The sequence below is a fragment of the Rhipicephalus microplus genome, chromosome 1 (genome assembly GCF_043290135.1).
Source record: "Rhipicephalus microplus isolate Deutch F79 chromosome 1, USDA_Rmic, whole genome shotgun sequence".
In the NCBI taxonomy this organism is placed as follows: domain Eukaryota; kingdom Metazoa; phylum Arthropoda; class Arachnida; order Ixodida; family Ixodidae; genus Rhipicephalus; species Rhipicephalus microplus.
This window is the reverse complement of record NC_134700.1, coordinates 150,563,891-150,582,845: the sequence shown is the minus strand read 5'-3', so window position 1 is coordinate 150,582,845 and position 18,955 is coordinate 150,563,891. Positions and strand designations below refer to the sequence as shown.

At 42.6% G+C, this 18,955-nt stretch overlaps 1 protein-coding gene across 3 annotated transcripts in view; it reads left to right on the top strand.

The window, feature by feature from the left end:
* Positions 1-12,591: 12,591 nt before the first annotated feature.
* LOC119178427 (ATP-dependent RNA helicase bel) overlaps positions 12,592-18,955 on the top strand; it is a 91,651-nt gene continuing 85,287 nt past the window's right edge. Inside the window, exons 1-3 of one of the 3 annotated variants that reach the window (XM_037429629.2) lie at positions 12,592-12,738; positions 14,211-14,256; positions 15,360-15,506. In XM_037429629.2, the coding sequence (XP_037285526.1) occupies positions 12,694-12,738; positions 14,211-14,256; positions 15,360-15,506 (238 nt within the window). In that variant the 5' untranslated portion in view covers positions 12,592-12,693. The other 2 variants (XM_037429628.2, XM_037429627.2) reach the window with 2 other exon arrangements.

The following is an 18,955-nucleotide window of genomic DNA, read 5'->3' as shown; positions in this document are numbered from 1 at the left end:
GTGAAAGCACTGCGGTAAAGCCAGCGTGAGCAGAAGAACATTACATGATACGAAATGAACGCATGCACAGGCCACTTGTGCATCAAACAAATATAAGCATTTGCGACTGCTCAGGCCAAGTATGCATCTTGGCACGTCCGTTTCAGGCAAACAAAAGGACAAATACCAAACTATGATCAAGCTTCACCGCATAGAAAAAGCACTGCGGTGAAGCCAGCGTGAGCAGAAGAGCAATACATGATACGAAATGAACGCATGCACACAGGCCACTTGTGCATCAAACAAAAATAAGCATTTGCGACTGCTCAGGCCAAGTATGCATCTTGGCGAGTCCTTTTCAAACAGACAAAAAGACAATTACCAAAAGATGATTAAGCTTCACTGCATGGAAAAAGCACTGTGGTAAGGCCAGCGTGAGCAGAAGAGCATTACATGATACGAAATGAACGCACGCACAGGCCACTAGTGCATCAAACAAATATAAGCATTTGCGACTGCTCAGGCCAAATATGCATCTTGGCACGTCCGTTTCAGGCAAACAAAAGGACAAATACCAAACTATGATCAAGCTTCACTGCATGGAAAAAGCACTGCGGTAAAGCCAGCGTGAGCAGAAGAGCATTACATGATACGAAATGAACGCATGTACAGGCCACTTGTGCATCAAACAAAAATAAGCATTTGCGACTGCTCAGGCCAAGTATGCATCTTGGCGAGTCCTTTTCAAACAGACAAAAAGACAATTACCAAAAGATGATTAAGCTTCACTGCATTGCGAAAGCGTTGCGGTAAAGCCTATAAGTAAATGATGTGCAGCAATCAAAGGATATATGCCTTATTCGTCGTACGCACCTGTTGGTGTATTAAAGCTGCTCACATTTGACAGGCTATTATGTGAGTGAGAGGCAATACCTGATGTGATAATAGCTGTTACATTTCTTTAATTGCTCACTTTGGGAACTATAGCTGGTTGATCGCAAGTTGAATTTGCATGAGTCCTTGAGTAACTTAGCCACGTGCCATCTTCGCACATGATGTCTTAGCTGTCACCGAGTTATATAGATACATTGACGTGGCGTGGCTTTGATTGCGCGCGCAGTGCTGTTTAGGTTAACTGCTGCAGATGGGGAATAAATATTTAAAATCTCGTGGTACGCGATGCATTTGGTAAGGCATGCAGGGCTTATTCCTAATGTACGGCTCCTGCTTACGAGCTGCGCAGTCTGCGATCTGCGCCGATAGACAAACTGATGGTGGAAGAAAAATTGCTCTCTCCCACTAAAGGGAACCATGCATACGTGTGAAGCAGCGGGCGCTAACGCTTACACAGGCGGCGCCGTGGACGCTGGCTCTCATCGTGGCGTTGCGCAGGAGATCAACCTGGGGACGAGGCGCTAAGCACGCAGTGATGGACCGGTGTTTCTTTCTGTAACATGCCAATCACTGCTAATGGGTGAGAGACACAAGACTCTTATTAAATGCAGAGACCCTCAGTACATTTTTAACTAAGTATAACGCGCACTCTGCTCATTTTCATTGTTCAACAACGCACAAGAGAAATCTATCACCAGCACTACCTTGGAGGTCAATATCCAGTGCCTAATACGGGGTGGCCAGTGAACGGTTGGGCAGTGCTAGCAGTCATTTTTTTTTTTTTTTATCAAGGAACTCGCTATCAGATGCTGCTTGCGTCGATGGTGCGAGTCGAGAGAAGGGGGAGTGTAGGAGAAAAGAGAGACGGGGAGGGGACGCGCATGCGCAGCAAGGGTGGTCACGCCGCACACAGCATTGAACTCGACCATAACACGCTTGGCATCTAAAGTGGCCCCAGTGTACGAGAGAAAATTGCTGGATCTGCAGTCGAAGATTTTCCGCCAAGGAAATGTAGGCTGCAGACTCTAGATCACATTACCGGCTTCCATTTGGTTCAGCACATTAAAAGTATCAGTTAATTTACATGGAGCATACTACGAACTATAGCTACATGTACTTTATAAATGTACCCGCAAAATCACCTGTAAATTTACACGGTGGACACTAATCCAGAGTTCCCGCCTTTCAAAAAACAATACTTCCCTGTAACTTCACATATTTTTAGGTAATATATATAACTTTATGAATACTTTTAGTCCACTAAGTGACACTGAGCTTTCTTCTAAAAAAAAAGCGAAATTGGAATTTATTTTTCAGTCGATATATCTTGAGCACCTTAATCGTTTTTACTTCATAGCATGTTGAACAGGCTGCTATGACATATTATTTGTGCCGTTTTATTTTGACATGCTTCTACAGTGAATATCGAATTTCACAAATTTATTCAATTTGGCTCGTGCCAAAATCCCTTAATGAGTTTATATACATAAAAAAGTAATTTATTTACAGTTACATTATCTCATTAGCTTGCCATAAACACCATTTTATCGAGTGCATCCTATAGACATCCTTTGAATGAAAATTGTTGTTTGATACTCTCTAGCTGAGTCGGCGAAAAGCTATAAACTAGCACGAACAGGCAAGAAAATTTTCGTCTACAGAAATTAGCAAGCAGAGCAAGTTTTAAACACAAAGAAAAATTTGGTGATTTTTTAGCCAGATTTTGCAAAAAGCTGTTGAAGAGTGAGTATCATTTTAGTGGAGAGTTGTAGATGTTTGTCTGGCTTTTCGCCTGACATGTTACTCCAGATACTGGGTGATAACTATGATATATGCAGTGATAAACACATAACACATACACTCACACATGTGCACTACACTATTTACGATGTTTCGTTCAGATTTGGGGCCCAAAAGAATGTCAGTAGCACTTTTGTGGCATGTAACGCACTGGAGCTACTTTGCCATGGGCCTAAAATATCTGGTGACTCTCCTTAAAAAGTATAAGTGATTGCTGTCTATATCTAACAAATTCTGGCCTTTTGGATTATATTTATCATACCTTTATCTCGTGTTCGTTTGATACTATTGAGATTTTGCTGTAATTTTAAACAATCAAAAAATATTCCCCTAGAGTTATTCAAACAAAAGACCAAATTGAATGGTACTGCACAATATTACTTGCACTTTTCAAATACTTTCACACCATTAATTCTGACACGTCAACTCTACCATGCTGTGTCCAAACTTTTATTGCATGACTTCATCAGTGTACTGTTATCATTTACTTTAGAGTTTTGCCTCTAAATTTAGGTTACCGACTTTAACAAAGTAGTACGACCTTTTCGAGACAGGGTATTGGAAGGCTCCAGACAATTTGAACCCCACTGGGTTCTTTATTGTGCCCTAGTATTCCACCTGACGTGGTTCTCTAGAATTTCACTTCTACAGAAATGCAACCATGGTGCCTGGATTAATCAAAGCTGCATCTATTGGGTGAGTAGGCGAGTACTGTATGAGCCACTGAAGCGGCACCACCTCTGAAAATATAAGTGCATACATGTGCACCAGCCTATACATGCAAATGCTTCTCTTGAATAAAAAATGATTTTTTTGTGGCTAAAGTATTTTCTTGCTATTTTTTTCTTCAGGCTTAGAAATGGCATAAAAAAGACATTCACAAACTTTATTGATAATGACTAACTAGCCAAAAATTCATAAAGCAGTTTCATTTAAACGGGAAGGAGACTTTGGTACATTAGAATTGTCATTTACTGATTTTCTTGCAAGAAATGCCTCAAGGCCCTTACTTGTAGGGATATATTACATAAAGAGGAGGGAAAAACAGATAGGCTGTAGCATCAATAAACAGCAGAACAACAATACTCATCAAACAAACACCTAAAAAAGTGTGACATAACAAACAAAATATACAAAAATGCAATTCTGAAAATAGAAAAGCTCTAGTGAGACAGCCTACAAATGGGTAATACTTTTAATAAGTTTATTAAATTTAAGTGTATTAATTTTAGTTGTAATATAAGGAGGCAGCCAGTTCAACTCGATAATGGTTTTAGGGATGAATGATTTAGCAAAGATGGAAGTACAGCAAGCTATGTGTTTAATTTTGAAAGGACGATGGTGATGTGGAAATATGATTGGAAAAAAAATGAAGTAATGAGTGGCAGTATATTTTATAAAAAAGAGGTAAAGAAACTAGTGTACAATGATGGTAAAGGTTATCAAGACCAGCACAAGCCTTTAGGACTGACACACCAATGAAATGGTAGTAATCAGAAAAAAAAAAATCTGTTGCATTTTTTTGGAGAGATCGATGTTGCCTATGATGTAGGCCTAATTCAGGTGCCACATCTATGAAGTATACTCTATATTTTAGGATGAATTAAAGTAAAGTGGGTGAGATTAAGCACCTGTGCAGGAGCATGTTGTAGATTACAATTTGAGAGGCAGAGAGGTAGTGGCAACTACAAAGCGAAATAGGTATGACGGCTCCATGTCAGGTCAAACATAGAATGAACATTTAAATAGTTGTCAGTGCAAGCTGAATCAACATTTGTGTATTTGGAGTATGTGAAGTTCAGAAAGCAGCATAAAACTTTTTGTAAACGTGACAAGTTGAGCCTTACACTTATTTAGAAATGTAGCCATGATGAGCACCAAGTTGTAATTGAACAGAGGTTGCTTTATAATAACTGATAGCCAGAGTTACTTTTCATGGCTCAGTACACTACAAATGAGGTCATCAGTGAAAAAGTCTAGTTTGAGAAAAAATACATTCAGGCAAATCATTAACAAATATTAGAAAAGAACAGGGGACCAAGGAAACTTCCCTGCGGAATGCCGAATGTTACTTGAGCTGTCGAAGAGTAAGAGCCATTAACAGAGGTGAATTGACTGCGATATCAGAGGAACCCTTGTATACTAAGATGTGTGTGTGAATGTTCAGTTGTGTTAACTACAGAGTCTATGGCCCGTATTCACAAACCAACCTTGGCCTTTCCTCGAGTTCTCCTCAAGCTTTTGTACCCTCTACTTGTGTTATAAAGGCACAAAAATGGTAAGGAGGTAAAAAACTACAACAAGACTGGTTCACGAATACTGGCCAACTTTGTACATCAAGCGCAATAAAGGCTTACAACCGATAACAAAAACTTGAGGTAACACCGAGGATGGTTAGTGAATACAGGCCTATGGTCGGAGACCCAATCAGTGCACCGAAAAAACTGGGAAACAAGGTTTCAACTTGAAAGCCGGTGTCTAATAATAAGCCATGAGTAAATTATGTCAGCTGATGATCACAAGGAAATTCCTTACAGAAACTGTGCTATTTAAACATGATGTAATCTTTGAAATAATTATTTATTTGAGTTTGAATGATGCCTTCGAGGAGCTTGGAAAAAGTGTAAGTGAAAGGAATGAGTCTGTAGTTTAGAGAATCAGGGCAGGTGCCTGATTAGAACATTGCATAACTTGGCTTCACACCAGTGATGAGGAATGCAGCAAAAGGATAATGATCCATAAAAAAAGTGCAGTAAAGGCTTCAAAAATGCTCCCAAATATATTTTAATATATCGTGGCTAAAAACAAGGAGATCTATACTTGCAGCATTTTTATTGTTTCTAAATAAAGAAAAAATACCATCTTTACTGACGACTACAAATTTATTGCATAGAATAGAGAAATCATGAAATGAACTAAAGATTCGAAAAGGAGTAACCATTTCAAGAGTGAAAACAGATGAGAACGCTTTTATAATAAGATAGGCAGAATAGACGCCATTCAGCTAGTCAATGTTCAGATGGATCAGGATATAAATGCGGCTTATATTACATTCCAAAATCTCCAGGGTTTATTACATAGCACAGTGGACACGCAGGGGTGTCTGCATAAGCAGGCGTTTAGTGTGTAGTGACACCACGGACCCGAGCTAAGGGGGGGGGGGGGGGTTCTCACCAGAGATGGATTGGCCACCCGGGTGCAGTATCTGGCCACTACCTCCCACATGCATACGTCAAATAACTCACGGCCCTTAGTCCCCAGCAGCTGCGAAGCAACTGACCCCGGCGGCGGTCAGATCTGCAATGCAGCAGAGGGTGCTAAGAATCTCTGGATCCAGACAGGCCACCATTGGAACCTGAACTTGGCAACGTTTAACACTAGAACCTTATCTAGTGAGGGAAGCCTAGCTGTACTACTCGAGGAGCTAGAGGGTGTTAAATGGGATATAATAAAACTCAGTGAGGTTAGGAGGACAGATGAGGCCTATACGGTGCTACAGAATGGGCACCTCCTTTGCTATCGAGGCTTGGTTGACAGAAGAGAACTGGGAGTGGGGTTCCTAATTCACAGAAACATAGCTGGCAACATATAGGAATACTATAGCATTAATGAAAGGGTGGTAGGTATGGTAATTAAACTCAATAAGAGATACAAGATGAAGGATACAACCTTACGCGCCTACATCCAGCCACGATGACGCATCAGTTGAAAGCTTCTATGAAGACGGACGTGGAATCAGCAATGAGTAAGGTAAAAACACACTATACTATACTGATGGCAGACTTTAATGCAAAGATAGGCTGGAGACCAGGCAGTAGGAGATTATGGCATCGGTACTAGAAATGCCGAAGGAGAGCTACTAGTAGAATTTGCAGAACGCAATAATTTACGTATTTTGAATACCTTCTACCAAAAACGAGGAAACCGTAAGTGGACATGGAGGAGCCTAATGGGGAAAGTAAAAACGGAATAGACTTTATAATGAGTGCACACCCAGGCATCGTGCAGGATGTGGAAGTGGTTGGCAGGGTGTGATGCAGTTACCATAGAATGGTACGGTCTCGATTTCACCTAGACTTGAAGAAGAAACGACAGAAACTGATACGCAAGAAGCCAATCAATTAGCTAGCACTGTGAGGGAAAGTAGAGGAATTGAGAGTCTCCCTTCAGAACAGGTGCTCGGCTCTTATCGAGGAAACCAGCCTTAGCGTTGACGCAATGAATAATAATCTGAAGAGTATCATTATGGAGTGTGCAGTGGAAGTTGGAGGTACGGTACTTAGACAGGACACTGCCAAGCTGTCCCAGGAGACGAATAACCTCATTAAAGAGCGTCAAAGCATGAAAATCTCAAGTACAACAGACAAAATAGAACTGGCAGAACTTTCGAAGTTGATTAATAGGCGTAAGGTATTCGATGTAAGAAGGTATAACATGGAGGGAATTGAACATGTTCTGAAAAATGGAGGAAGCGTCAAAACAGTGAAGAGGAAACTTGGAATAGGGAGAAATTGGATATATGCACTAAGGGACAAAGAAGGCAAAATAACTACCAATATGGATAGGATAGTTAAAATAACGGAGGAGTTTTACAGAGATCTGTACAGTAGCCAGGACAACCTCGACCTTAATACTATAAGAACTTGCAGTAACCCAGATGACACCCCACTAGTAATGATAGAAGGAGTCGGAAAAGCTTTGGAGAGCATGCAAAGAGGCAAAGCTGCTGGTGAGGATTAGGTAACATCAGATCTGCTGAAAGATGGAGAACAAATTGTGTTAGAAAAACTAGCCATCCTATTTACGAGGTGTCTCCTGACGGGAAGGGTACCAGAGTCTTGGAAGAATGCTAACATCATCTTAATACATAAAAAAGGAGATGACAAGGACTAAAAGAATTACAGGCCGACCAGGTTGCTGTCCGTAGTATACAAGTTATTTACAAAGGTACTTGCTAACAGAGTTATTAAAACATTAGAATTCGATCAACCAAAGGAACAAGCAGGATTTCGAACAGGATACTCAACAATCGACCACATTCATACTATCAATCAAATAATAGAGAACTGCTCAGAATATAACCAACCACTATTCATACCCTTCATAGATTACGAGAAGGCGTTTTATTCAGTAGAAATATCATCAGTCATGCAGACACTGCGGAATCAGAGCGTCGATGAAGCATATACAAAGATCCTGGAGTACATCTACAGGGGATCAACTGCTGTCCTAATGCTTCATAAAGAAAGCAACAGAATACCAATCAAGAAGGGTGTAAGGCAGGGGGATAAAATCTCCCCAATGCTATTTACCACGTGCTTACAGGAGGTTTTCAGAGGCCTAGAATGGGAACAGTTAGGGATAAGAGTTAATAGAGAATACCTTAGTAACCTGCGCTTCGCCGATGACATTTCATTGCTGAGTAACTCAGGGGACTAATTCCAACTCATGATTAAAGAATTAGACAAGGAGAGCAAAAAGGTGGGTCTTAGAATTGATCTGCAGAAAACGAAAGTAATGTACAACAACCTCGGAAGAGAGCAGTGCTTCAAGATAGTTAATAGTGCACTTCAAGTTGTTTATTTATTTTTATTTCATAATACCCCTAAAGGTCCCCGAAGGGGTATTACATAGGGGAACAAACACATGAAACAAATTTTTGTACGCTTATACAGTCTAAAAACAAGATTAAACAAAATAATGAAAGCGAGCTAAATACAAAAAGCAACAACAACAACCAAAATCAGATACTATGAAAAAAAGAAAAATTAAGTAGAGATGAAATATTGAATACTGGAAACATAAATTAAGGGCACTAACAAATACAGTATACAAGGAAAAAAAACTAAAATGATGGCATGATCTTAAGATGCAAAAGTTCGTAATTAACACATAAATAATACAAATCAAGCGTGTACAATGGTCGTGAAAAACATTAACACACGATAACAAGAAAAATAAACACTGATGTACATATGAAGAAGCTTAATGAGAGTACGCGCGGTGGATATCTAATCGGAAATGTTGAGTAAAAGTTCGTTAAATGTTGGGAAATCTGCTTGAGTGGCAATGTGGGATGGCAAGCTATTCCATGCAACTATTGTTCGGGGAATGAAGGAATTAGCGTAATGAGCTGAGTGACAAGTTATACATTTTATCTTGAAGATATGGTCTGTGCGTGGAAAGATGACTGTTGGTGCTTCGAAAATGCGGTGAAGGTATGGGTGATGATGGAGCTTGTGGAGAAGCGAAAGGCGGGCAGTTCTGCAGCGATGAGTTAAGTCGTCAAGCTGAGCGCGAGTTTTTAGTAAAAGACTATGTCTACTTAGTGCAGGTAATAACCACGGAGCCGAACCAAGAGATTGAAGTAACTAGAAGAATAAGAATGGGGTGGAGCACATTTGGCAAGCACTCTCATGTTATGACAGGTAGATTGCCACTATCCCTCAAGAAGAAGATATATAACAGCTGTAACTTGCTGGTACTTAGCTACGGAGCGGAAACCTGGAGACTTACAAAGAGGGTTCAGCTTGAATAGAGGATGATGCAGCGTGCAATGGAAAGAAAAATGGTAGGTGTAACTTTAAGAGACAAAAAGAGAGCAGAGTGGATCAGGGAACAAAACGGGGTTAAGCATATCATAGTTGAAATCAAGAAGAGGAAATGGACATGGGCTGGGCATGTAGTGCATAGACAGGACAATTGCTGGTCGTTAAGGGTAACTAACTGGATTCCCAGAGAAGGCATGAGAGTTAGGGGGAGACAGAAGGTTAGGTGGGCAGATGAGATCAAGAAGTTTGTGGGTGTAAAGCAGCAGCAAGCACAGGATCGAGTTAACTGGCGAAACATGGGAGAGGCCTTTGTCCTGCAGTGGACGTAGTCAGGCTGATGATGATAGTGCACAGCACCTCAACTGACGGCTTGAGGCTTTGAGCATTTTTCTGTAATCCATATCACTTGCTGTTGAATTCCCAAGGATTAATAGGGTACAGTGTAGACCTACACAGACATTTTTGTTTCTTCTTTTTATTGGCTCTTTGAGGCAAAAATGCACATTTACTACACCGTACTTTTGTAACAGGTATGTGTCATATCATGAGTTCGGGTAGTTTTGAACGGCGTCTAATTTTGTTTAAAAAAATGGGGAGAACATAGAGCTAAAAGGCTCTCAGAAAAAGAAGTTTCAAGGTTTATCTCATCAAAATCAGAACCTACAATTTGTATAGGCTTCGTGATAAACTGAGTTAGGCGAAAGTCTTAACAAGCTTTTATAGTAAGGCATGGGCTACCTTATCACTAGCCAAGATAAAAGTGACAAAACTGAAGCCTGGAAGTTTAAAATCGCCGAACGTTTATAACTAACACTTAATTTGGCGTAGGTGAGGAGGCGACAAAATTTGTCAGTATACCATCATATAAGGTCAGGAGGATTTTGCCCGGTCCTTTAGACCCACATGTTTTTGTCCTGCCACTGTTGAGCTTCAGTTATGAACTAAGTAGCCAAGAAGGGCATCTCTTAATCTGTCTATGTTATGAGAGATTAAAATGCATGTGTCGTATCAGTTTAGGTCATCGTGCACAATGAATGCATGGATCCGATGCAAGCAAATCAACGCAATACAGGCATCACACATGAAGCAAGCACTTCAGCTCCTTAGTCAGACATATGATCGCAGCACTTCCAACCATGCCCTGGTCACCTCAATAGCGAGACGTGAAGACTTCGTAGATCATGTGAGTTTTTCGACAAAATTGTAGTGCTTTTGTAATCTAGCTGCTATAGGCAACATTAAAAGAGGCTCTCGTGCAGTGCCACGATTGCCGGCCTAATGCTGACTGTACTAACATTGTCGTCACAGGTGAAATTAATGAATTAGTGTGGTTTTAATGTTGGGTGTTGCATTAATTAAATTGATGGCAACCTGTACAGTATGGCTGGTAATTCAAGTAGTAATGGGTTAGTCATCTTTATCTCATTTGTGAAGAAAGGTTGGATGAAAACAGCTTGCATACCTTTCTCTTATGTTGATGATAATAACCTTTCTACTTGGAAAAGGTTTCTACATGCATACGAAGCTACAATAGTCAGCCCTGTCCATAGCTGTACAAGGTTTGCAAGTCCTACCTGCGAACCAATCGCTGCACTATAACACGCTAAAAAAGAAAACCGAAGAGCACCTGCAAGTGCTTTATATGGCAGTCTATTTGCGAACATATTCAACTCATACTTAGTGGAAGTGCAGCAGCACATCGTAGCCGCATGAATTAAGATGCGTAACCCTGGGCATGAGGAAGGTCAAGCTGGTTTGCTTGGTGGTCCAGACACGACTACCTGGTCTAGAGGCACAAGCGACAACATGGCCAACATTCCAGATTTGTTTAAAAGAAATAAGCGGACCATCTCTTCCTCAGAGTGTAAGCATGTAAACATTTTAATATCCAGTGCAAGGGTATAGTTAGCACAGAAGCTTAACGTGGTATGCATAGCACGTACATAAATGACTTTTTGTTAACTTTTTCATATAAGGCGATCAATAATGTGCTGCATGAAAACTGAAAATTGCATACGCAAGTTGGATCGCATTCTTGATTTTAGCAGCGCACTGAAAGATCCTCGTCCCTCAGAGCACTGCTGAAATCAATAACAATAATGTGCTGTATGCGACACAAGTTAACAAGTTTCTCCTGAGCACATGTTGGACTGATCTTCCTGAATGCCACCTCCTTTCATTTCGAATGTTTGATTATCCTCGCAGAATAGGACATTTATACGCTTGTTCAACAATCGATGCACTTTCTTGCCGAGACGTACAAGGACACACAAAACTCCAGGCCCGTAAGCGAAAACGATGCAACTGACTGCATCGTTTCCTCCGCCACTGGGTAAGCAATGCTGTTCACGCTATTTATTGAGGCTCTGATGACAGAAAAACGCGCCGCAGTAGACGTGGTACCAGAACAGCGTCACTGGACGCATAGATTTCGCGAACGAAAGGCAAGCATGCCCATTAATTTGACACCAGACCACCGATTTCCTCTCTGTCTACAAAAGAAACACTCTGTCGACAGGCAAGGATGCACATTAATTTGACGCCAGACCACCGATTTCCTCTCGGTCTATCAAAGAAACACTCTGTTGACGTTGCAATGCAGATTTATCACACCCTGTTCGGCGAATGCTGTTGACATGGCACATTGCGATGTAGAACGTACACATGTACTGTACAATATTGTGTGCGATACTGTACGTATGTGTACTGTATGTGTACAATACTGTACACATGTACTGTATTAGGGTAGTCGTAGGATCAAAATACGCTCCAAACCGAAACCAGGGGCAAACCCACTGCACCCTCGAGCACAGAACAAACAATCAACTTATTTTCCTTTTAATAATACTTATAAACCAACAAATAATTTATTAGGTTGTTAAATTGAGCAATATATTACAAAAACAGTATACAAAAACAAATATTTTTATTCAATACGTTAATAATTAATTTATGCACTATAAAAACACGTTACACACTTGTTTAATGACAATTTTGTAAGTTTATTGCATTATAAAGTAATTATTTGCACATTTAAATAGCTTTACGTTAATTTTTTTAAAGTGACGTCACTTTCGTGCGGCGCAGCAGCCAGTTTTGTGTGGGGATGGCTGGAGCGCCGCGCGGCGCACGAGACGCTGCCAAAAAAATTTCGCTACAATGCCATAATATTTGAGCGCATGTGTGCTTCACACTATGTTTAAAAGGAGCACGTCACAATAATTAAGTCTTTTTTTTATAAAACTTGAAGTTTTGGTTGTTATAAAATAATGAACATTTTAAAGCTTTAATTTTTTCGGTAACTAGCGCCACACTTGTCCGGTACTTTTCCAAGACGGATATGGCCAAGACAACTGCGAGAGAAGGACATGACGTCACTGCGGCCTCTGCTTTGTTGCAAGAGGAACTGATTATTCCTGTGGTTGAGTCGCACGTATTATTCGTGAACTATCCATTTGTTTTGTGTAATATGATTAATGAATCCAACCAAAATGGGAAGGGTCTAGAGCAGCAGGTAAATTTCAGCCAATTTGGCCTTTTGTACCGAGCAGTTTTTTTTTATTATTTCGGCATAAAACAAACTGCAGGATTCCCAAGTTAGGGCTAGCTTCTCGTTAACACCGTGTGTCTGTCAAGAAGATGGCGCATTGGGATAAAAGTTTACCGTTGTGGAATCCTTCCGTGCCTCTGGATTTTGCATCGTGTTGGGTCCTCTGCAACAATGTAATAACCTTTCTCTTTCACGAGTGACACCCACTGTGTGTGATCAGAGCGTAAGCTCTTTTGTGAGGACGACAGCAAACTAGTCTTAGCGACAAGCCCGACGCGAACCCGTGCCCTCGATTCACCTTTGTTCGCTCGCTTCGCCCAAGAGGGGGAAGAAAAAAAAAATTGCCGATTGACGGTACGGCGTGCCAGCCTCGCTCGACTGGTGGTCCGAAACCTCTCCTGCGGCTGCCCTGCGATCGGTAACGCTGACACGGCAAGTGCACCTCTTCCGGGAGGGTGCCTTCGTGACTCATTCGTTCGTCTAGCACCGGCACCTTGCCGGTTTCAGGCTTAGCGAGCTGCGCTTTTCATTCAATGCCTCGTTAACTCGCTAGTGGTCTGTCACTGCTAACCCCTGCTTATTCGCCCGATCAACTTAGTCGGGAGTGCGTTAGGCCGCGTTCGATTAATCGTGTCGCCAGATTCTTGCGCAGCATTCGAGGTCCCCGTATGTCGCACCGTGGGCTTGCGGTCCCTCAACTACTGTTAGGTTCAAGCTTGGCGTAACCCTGTGAATTGGGAGGCGAGTTTAAGCAGGCTTGGGTTTTAAACTCGAACTCACTTCAGCTCAGTACTAGTTGCCACGCCGCCGAATACCTGCAGTTTGCTTGCCTCTTATTTGTATTACCTAAGTTTTCGCGTAGTTTTGGCTAGCGTGTAGCGACTGCATCGCCGTGGCAGCTCGCGAGGCGCTTTCTGCCCGAGCCGTTGCTACCGATGTCTTTGATTAGTTTGCTCTTGGTTCCTCTCTTCACAAAGAAAAAAAAAAAAACTTGTTCAACTATTGGCTGAGGCGGCAGCGATGGCAGGTGGTTTTAAACACTTGCCATTGAGCTGCTTGTAAAATTTGCATGGACGTTTTATTTGGTTTCGCTTTAGTTTTTGTTTCTGTGTTTTATTGCCGTTATTTTTGTGTGTGTGTTGTAGTGCACCTGAAATATTTTCAGCGTTATTGAGGGACACGAAGTTCAATGCTGTTTCGGAGAGCAACAGTATCTGACGCCAGAAGTGCTGTCTCGTGATTTCCCATATAAGCGTTTGGAATTCCTGTCTCCGAAAGCGCTTACGTTTTCATGTACCGTTTTTAATAATTTGGTGCGTTTCAAGGTGCCGTAATGTTAAAGCTAGAAAAAAAAAAGTATGGTGGTTTTTCATTTCTGTTTTGCATGCAGGAAGTTGTGGCATTCTGGCGTTTTTTTTTCTTTCTTCTTCCAATAGTTTGCTGGTCTAGACTTGAACTCCGGTGCTCAAGGAAACAAGACCGGTGAGCCAATTTTTCTTTTCTCTTGCTTGAGGGTAGCATTCGCAAGGTCCAAATGTTATTCCAGAAGCCGTGGATGGAGGAAATCGTGTGCATGCAAACTCCTCCTGTGTATGTACCCAGCACGACAAGCCCACTTAACTTTTCATTGTAAGAGGTCATAGGCACAAACACATTTTAGTATACCATATATACCCTTGGGTACATTGTAAAAGGGTCATAGAACATTCGGCAGAAGCCTCCCATGTTGGGATAGAAAACTGGAGAAAGCTCCAACCAAAATTTGTCTTCAAAGCCTGACAGGCTCCTTCAGGTGTGAAAAAGCCAGAGATGTGCAGCCTTTATATACAACTGCTTGTTGTTGTGCAAGGTTTGCCTCGACTCGTTGCAAACTCTGGCAGTAAGTAGGGAAAGAGCATGGACAAATACACCACTGCAAGTAGACATTCATATTGTTTTCCATTAAAGTGCAGTACACATCAATGTTAACACTGGCTGCTCTTGAGCGCGTAGTTGAGGCCATGAAATTTCTTGCTATATTACAGAATAAGGTAAAAAGAAGCCTCGTGACCTAATCTGAGTTTTCTAATGATCATTACTGCCATGGAATTGATAGTACTTTAATCTTTGAGGCTTGTGTAGATTGGTGTAGAGAAAGCTGGGATGAAATTCGCACACGGCTGCTCAGATGAGCTTTTCCATGAATAAGACTCGTTGCAAAAGGGTTTTATTAAGCTAAGACATCTATCAATTGACTTGACTCATATTCAATAGATATTGAGGGGTGAATATGGACTACACACAACGAACTTGTCACACGGCCAGTTCTAACACCTCTGTTGCGCAGCTTTTGGAAACTGATTACAGTTGGGTTACATGTATTTGTAAGTAAAGGACGTTATGTTTAGTGTCTAAATTTAAAAAAGTAAGTTTTTGCATAAAATAAATCTGCGATAGACCGTGGCTGCGGGCCCACCTTCAAGTTTTGGGTCTTGATAAATGATTTTAACCTGAAGTCGCCGCATGTCGGCAATCTTTCACATTTAAATGTGCCCAGTTCTGGGCACATTTAAACAGCTTGACGAGTGTGCTCGATTCTCTCGCAGGTCCGAGTCGCTACGTGCCCCCGCACCTGCGCAACAATCGGTCTGTGTTGCCTGGACCTCCTCAGGGGAACGCCCAGGGTTACGGCCAGAAATCTTTCCCTGAGCCACAGGGAGGCGACGACTGGGGAGCAAGGGACGGCTTCAGGGGTGCGTTTCCTCTTTATTCCTGGTCGGCTTCTGCGGTATGCACTGAACTTCATTAGGTGCACACAGCTCAGAAGTGAATGCGACTCACAAGCTCTGTCATGTCAATGTCATGTTCCTAACATCCAGTTCAGACTAGACGTTGTTTGCTTGCATTTGTCTGTGAACTGGATCATAGGTGACACCATGAAATGAACGCTCAGTCTGTCTCGTGTGCCTTCTCTGTAATGTCGTCTCGCACTGTAAATAGGAAAGCATGAGAAGAGGTGACAGTGTAATGCATAATCAGTGCAGGCAGGCTTTGCTTAGTTCCATTTAGGAATCTACAATTGTTTTGTGAAATCGTCTTTGACCTCGGTTTTTCTTCCCACGCATCTGTTACGACTCTTTGTGTCAAACTTAATTTTTTTTAGCTTTATAAGTGATATAAAATTTGATCTTATAGAAGGAAGATTGTGCAATATTTTATTGTTGTAAAAACAATCGTTTGTGAAGGTATGGTTTGTACACCATTGCTTTGTATAATGAGTATGATGATTTATCAGCTGCATTTTTATTTTTTTCAATTAGTCGTATGAAAATATTTGAACTTTCGGATAATTTTCTGGTAGTGTTTGCTATTCCACTCGCACTAGAATATTATTCTAAGTATTCGAACTTCCCAAAAACAAATACAATGTTTCATTGGCCGTAGCCCCTTCAAATTTTTAATATGCTTTGCTGCATTTCTTGTAGCAAAGCATTCTTTCAAATGTAAGGGCTCAAAATGACGTTGCGGGCCTGAAATTTGGGCAGATAGTCCGAATAATCGTTCGCTGAAAATATTTAACATCCAAAATTTCAGATGTTCTTATGTAGTGATGTCTATGAGGCAGATTAGGAAGACCGGACTTGAAGAGAGCACGCCTTTGTCCTCCGTGGGTTCCAGAAGATGCGAGTCCTCGGACTGTGGCTACAAAGCAACAAGCGAGTAGACCACACAAGCTCAGAACAACTTTGAAGCAGATCTCCTGTATGATTTATAGTCACCTATCACCGAAAAGGTTTCAAGGAAGCAGAGATGCTCCGGCTGGTTCAGGCTTTTGTCTTCAGTCGGCTAACATAGTCTTTTTTTCCAGGTTATGAATAAAACCGATCTAAAGGCCCTAGATGTGTTGATCCGAACATCATACGAGGCGGCTCTAGGCCTAACACTTGGAACGTCCACAGAACGTCTCGAAGCCTTCAATATACACAATCATTATGAGCAGTTATGCGCAGCGGTGCTCATTTCTCAACAGGAAAGGCTTACCTCCTTAACCACTCCTGGGAGGAAATTGCTATGCCGTATAGGTTACCCAGCTCATCCTCAGTATGCGGGAGAGGAACTGGAGTCTATGGCAATACAGCTACGTGAAACGATTCTAGTATTTCCTATCCCAGAAAGCATGAGCCCACAATATCACAAAGGTCGTAGGAGTGCATGAGCTCGCAAGTTAGAACGGGAATTCTGAAACAATCCGGACACGGTGTACACAGATGTCGCCCAATCCGGCACGAACAAGTAGGCGCTCGCAGTTGTAGGAGTGGCCCCGGGGTCAAGGCCTCCCGACTTGCGCCACGGCTCGAGCCGCGTCCGCGAATAACGCTGAGGCTTTAGCTATCGCGCTTACCATTAAACCTAAAGATATTCTGGGACAATCGTGTTTCTCACGGGAAAACTACCACACAACACCATTCGCCTATTAGAACCGGACCTAACACAAGACCATGCTATCATCTGGTGCCCGGCTCACACAGGACTTTATGGCAATGAGAGAGCGGACGACTGAGATCGTGCATTTACCAACCGAGCAACTGACCACTTTGACGACACCCCTTTCTTACCGCGAGATATCCTTGAGAACCAATGGCTTGAGGAAAGTACAGTGTACAGTTAAAACCCGCAATAACGAAATTGGCGGCGAAAGCACAAAATTTCGCTTTTGTAGAAATTTCGTTGGCGCGAGAATGCGGCAGAAAAGACATGGAATTTGCAAAAAAAAATTTATTTACAAAAGTCGCTGGGTTTACTTTGGCTGGCCTTACCATGCAGCAATTCCATTCCTCTCGACTCACACTGTATGAAGTAATCCATCACCACGTTGTCGTGCTCGCTGAAAAAGGTGCCAATTGTGTCAAAGGCATCCAGCACATCCTGCGGACTTGTTTTCTCTGGCTGCTCCGGTCGTTGCTCATTCGGATTGGCCGCCTCGCACACGTTACTGACGATGGCTTCATCAGTCACTTCTCGTGCAGGACGATTCCTTTGTCCGCGCAAACGAACTCATGTACGCTGAGACCATCGTGAATCACGTTTGCCACGGAACAAAATTCGCCCCATGCACTGGTCAGTGACGGACGCACTGCGCTGTTACCAGTACTGCCATCAAGTGCGCCTACAGGCAACCTTCTTTCGGCTCCGCTGGATCAGTGCATGATGCCTGCGGAGTGACGAGGCCGGCGTGTGTGAACCAATTCATTGTCGCGGCTGGACTCGTCGCAATCCATGCGGCGGCGGTCATCTCTAGCGCCATGAACAAGTCCACGTCAGCGGGGTGCTTCATATGTATATTCAGAAGCAAACACTGAATCAGCCCCTTTCTGTAAGCGCACATCACGCTGCGAATAACTCCCTGATCGAGATGCTGCAGCACCGAAGTGCAGTTTGATGGAAAAAACATCAGGTGCACGTTTCCGAGCTGCACGTCGACGTGATGGGCGCTACAGTTGTCTAGAAGAAGGCAGACCGACCTGTTTGTTTTCCACATGTCGGCATCGAAGGACTGGCCAGCTGCTAAAAATGGCCGGCGTCATCCCCGACTTCACTTTCGCAGTGTAGCTTATGGCAGCCTCAGATTCCCCTTGAAACGGCGAGGCTTCTTGCTCCTGCCATTAACGAGCAGTGGCCGTTTATCTATGTCATTCATGTTGGCGCACAATAAAATCGTCACGCGCCGCTTGCTGTGCTTGCCACCGTGGCACTTCTGGCCTTTAAAGTCCAAGGTCTTGGATGGCAGCATTTCATAAAACAATGCCGTTTCATCGGTATTATATGTCTGACAGCTTGTACTGGCCGAGCAGTTCTTCATTGCTCAGCATCCACGACGACGTCACCGAGTCGACGGCTGCTGCCTTTCTGGAGATGACTTTGGCTACGATGTCGCGGCGAGCTTTGAAATGGCTCAGCCAGCCTGGACTTGCCTTAAAGTTGTCGTGGCTGAGCATACAAGCGAAGTCCAGCGCCTTCTGTTGCAGGATCCTGCCAGATAAAGGCACTTTGTTGGCACGTTGTTCACAAAACCACGCGAACACCGCCGTGTCCACGTCCGGGAACGGGGCAGCCGTCACGGTTTTGTTTCTTGCACTCGTGCCGCTTTCAAGTGCACCAAGAATGGAAGCCTTGTTTTTGAGAATCATGGACAACGATCTGC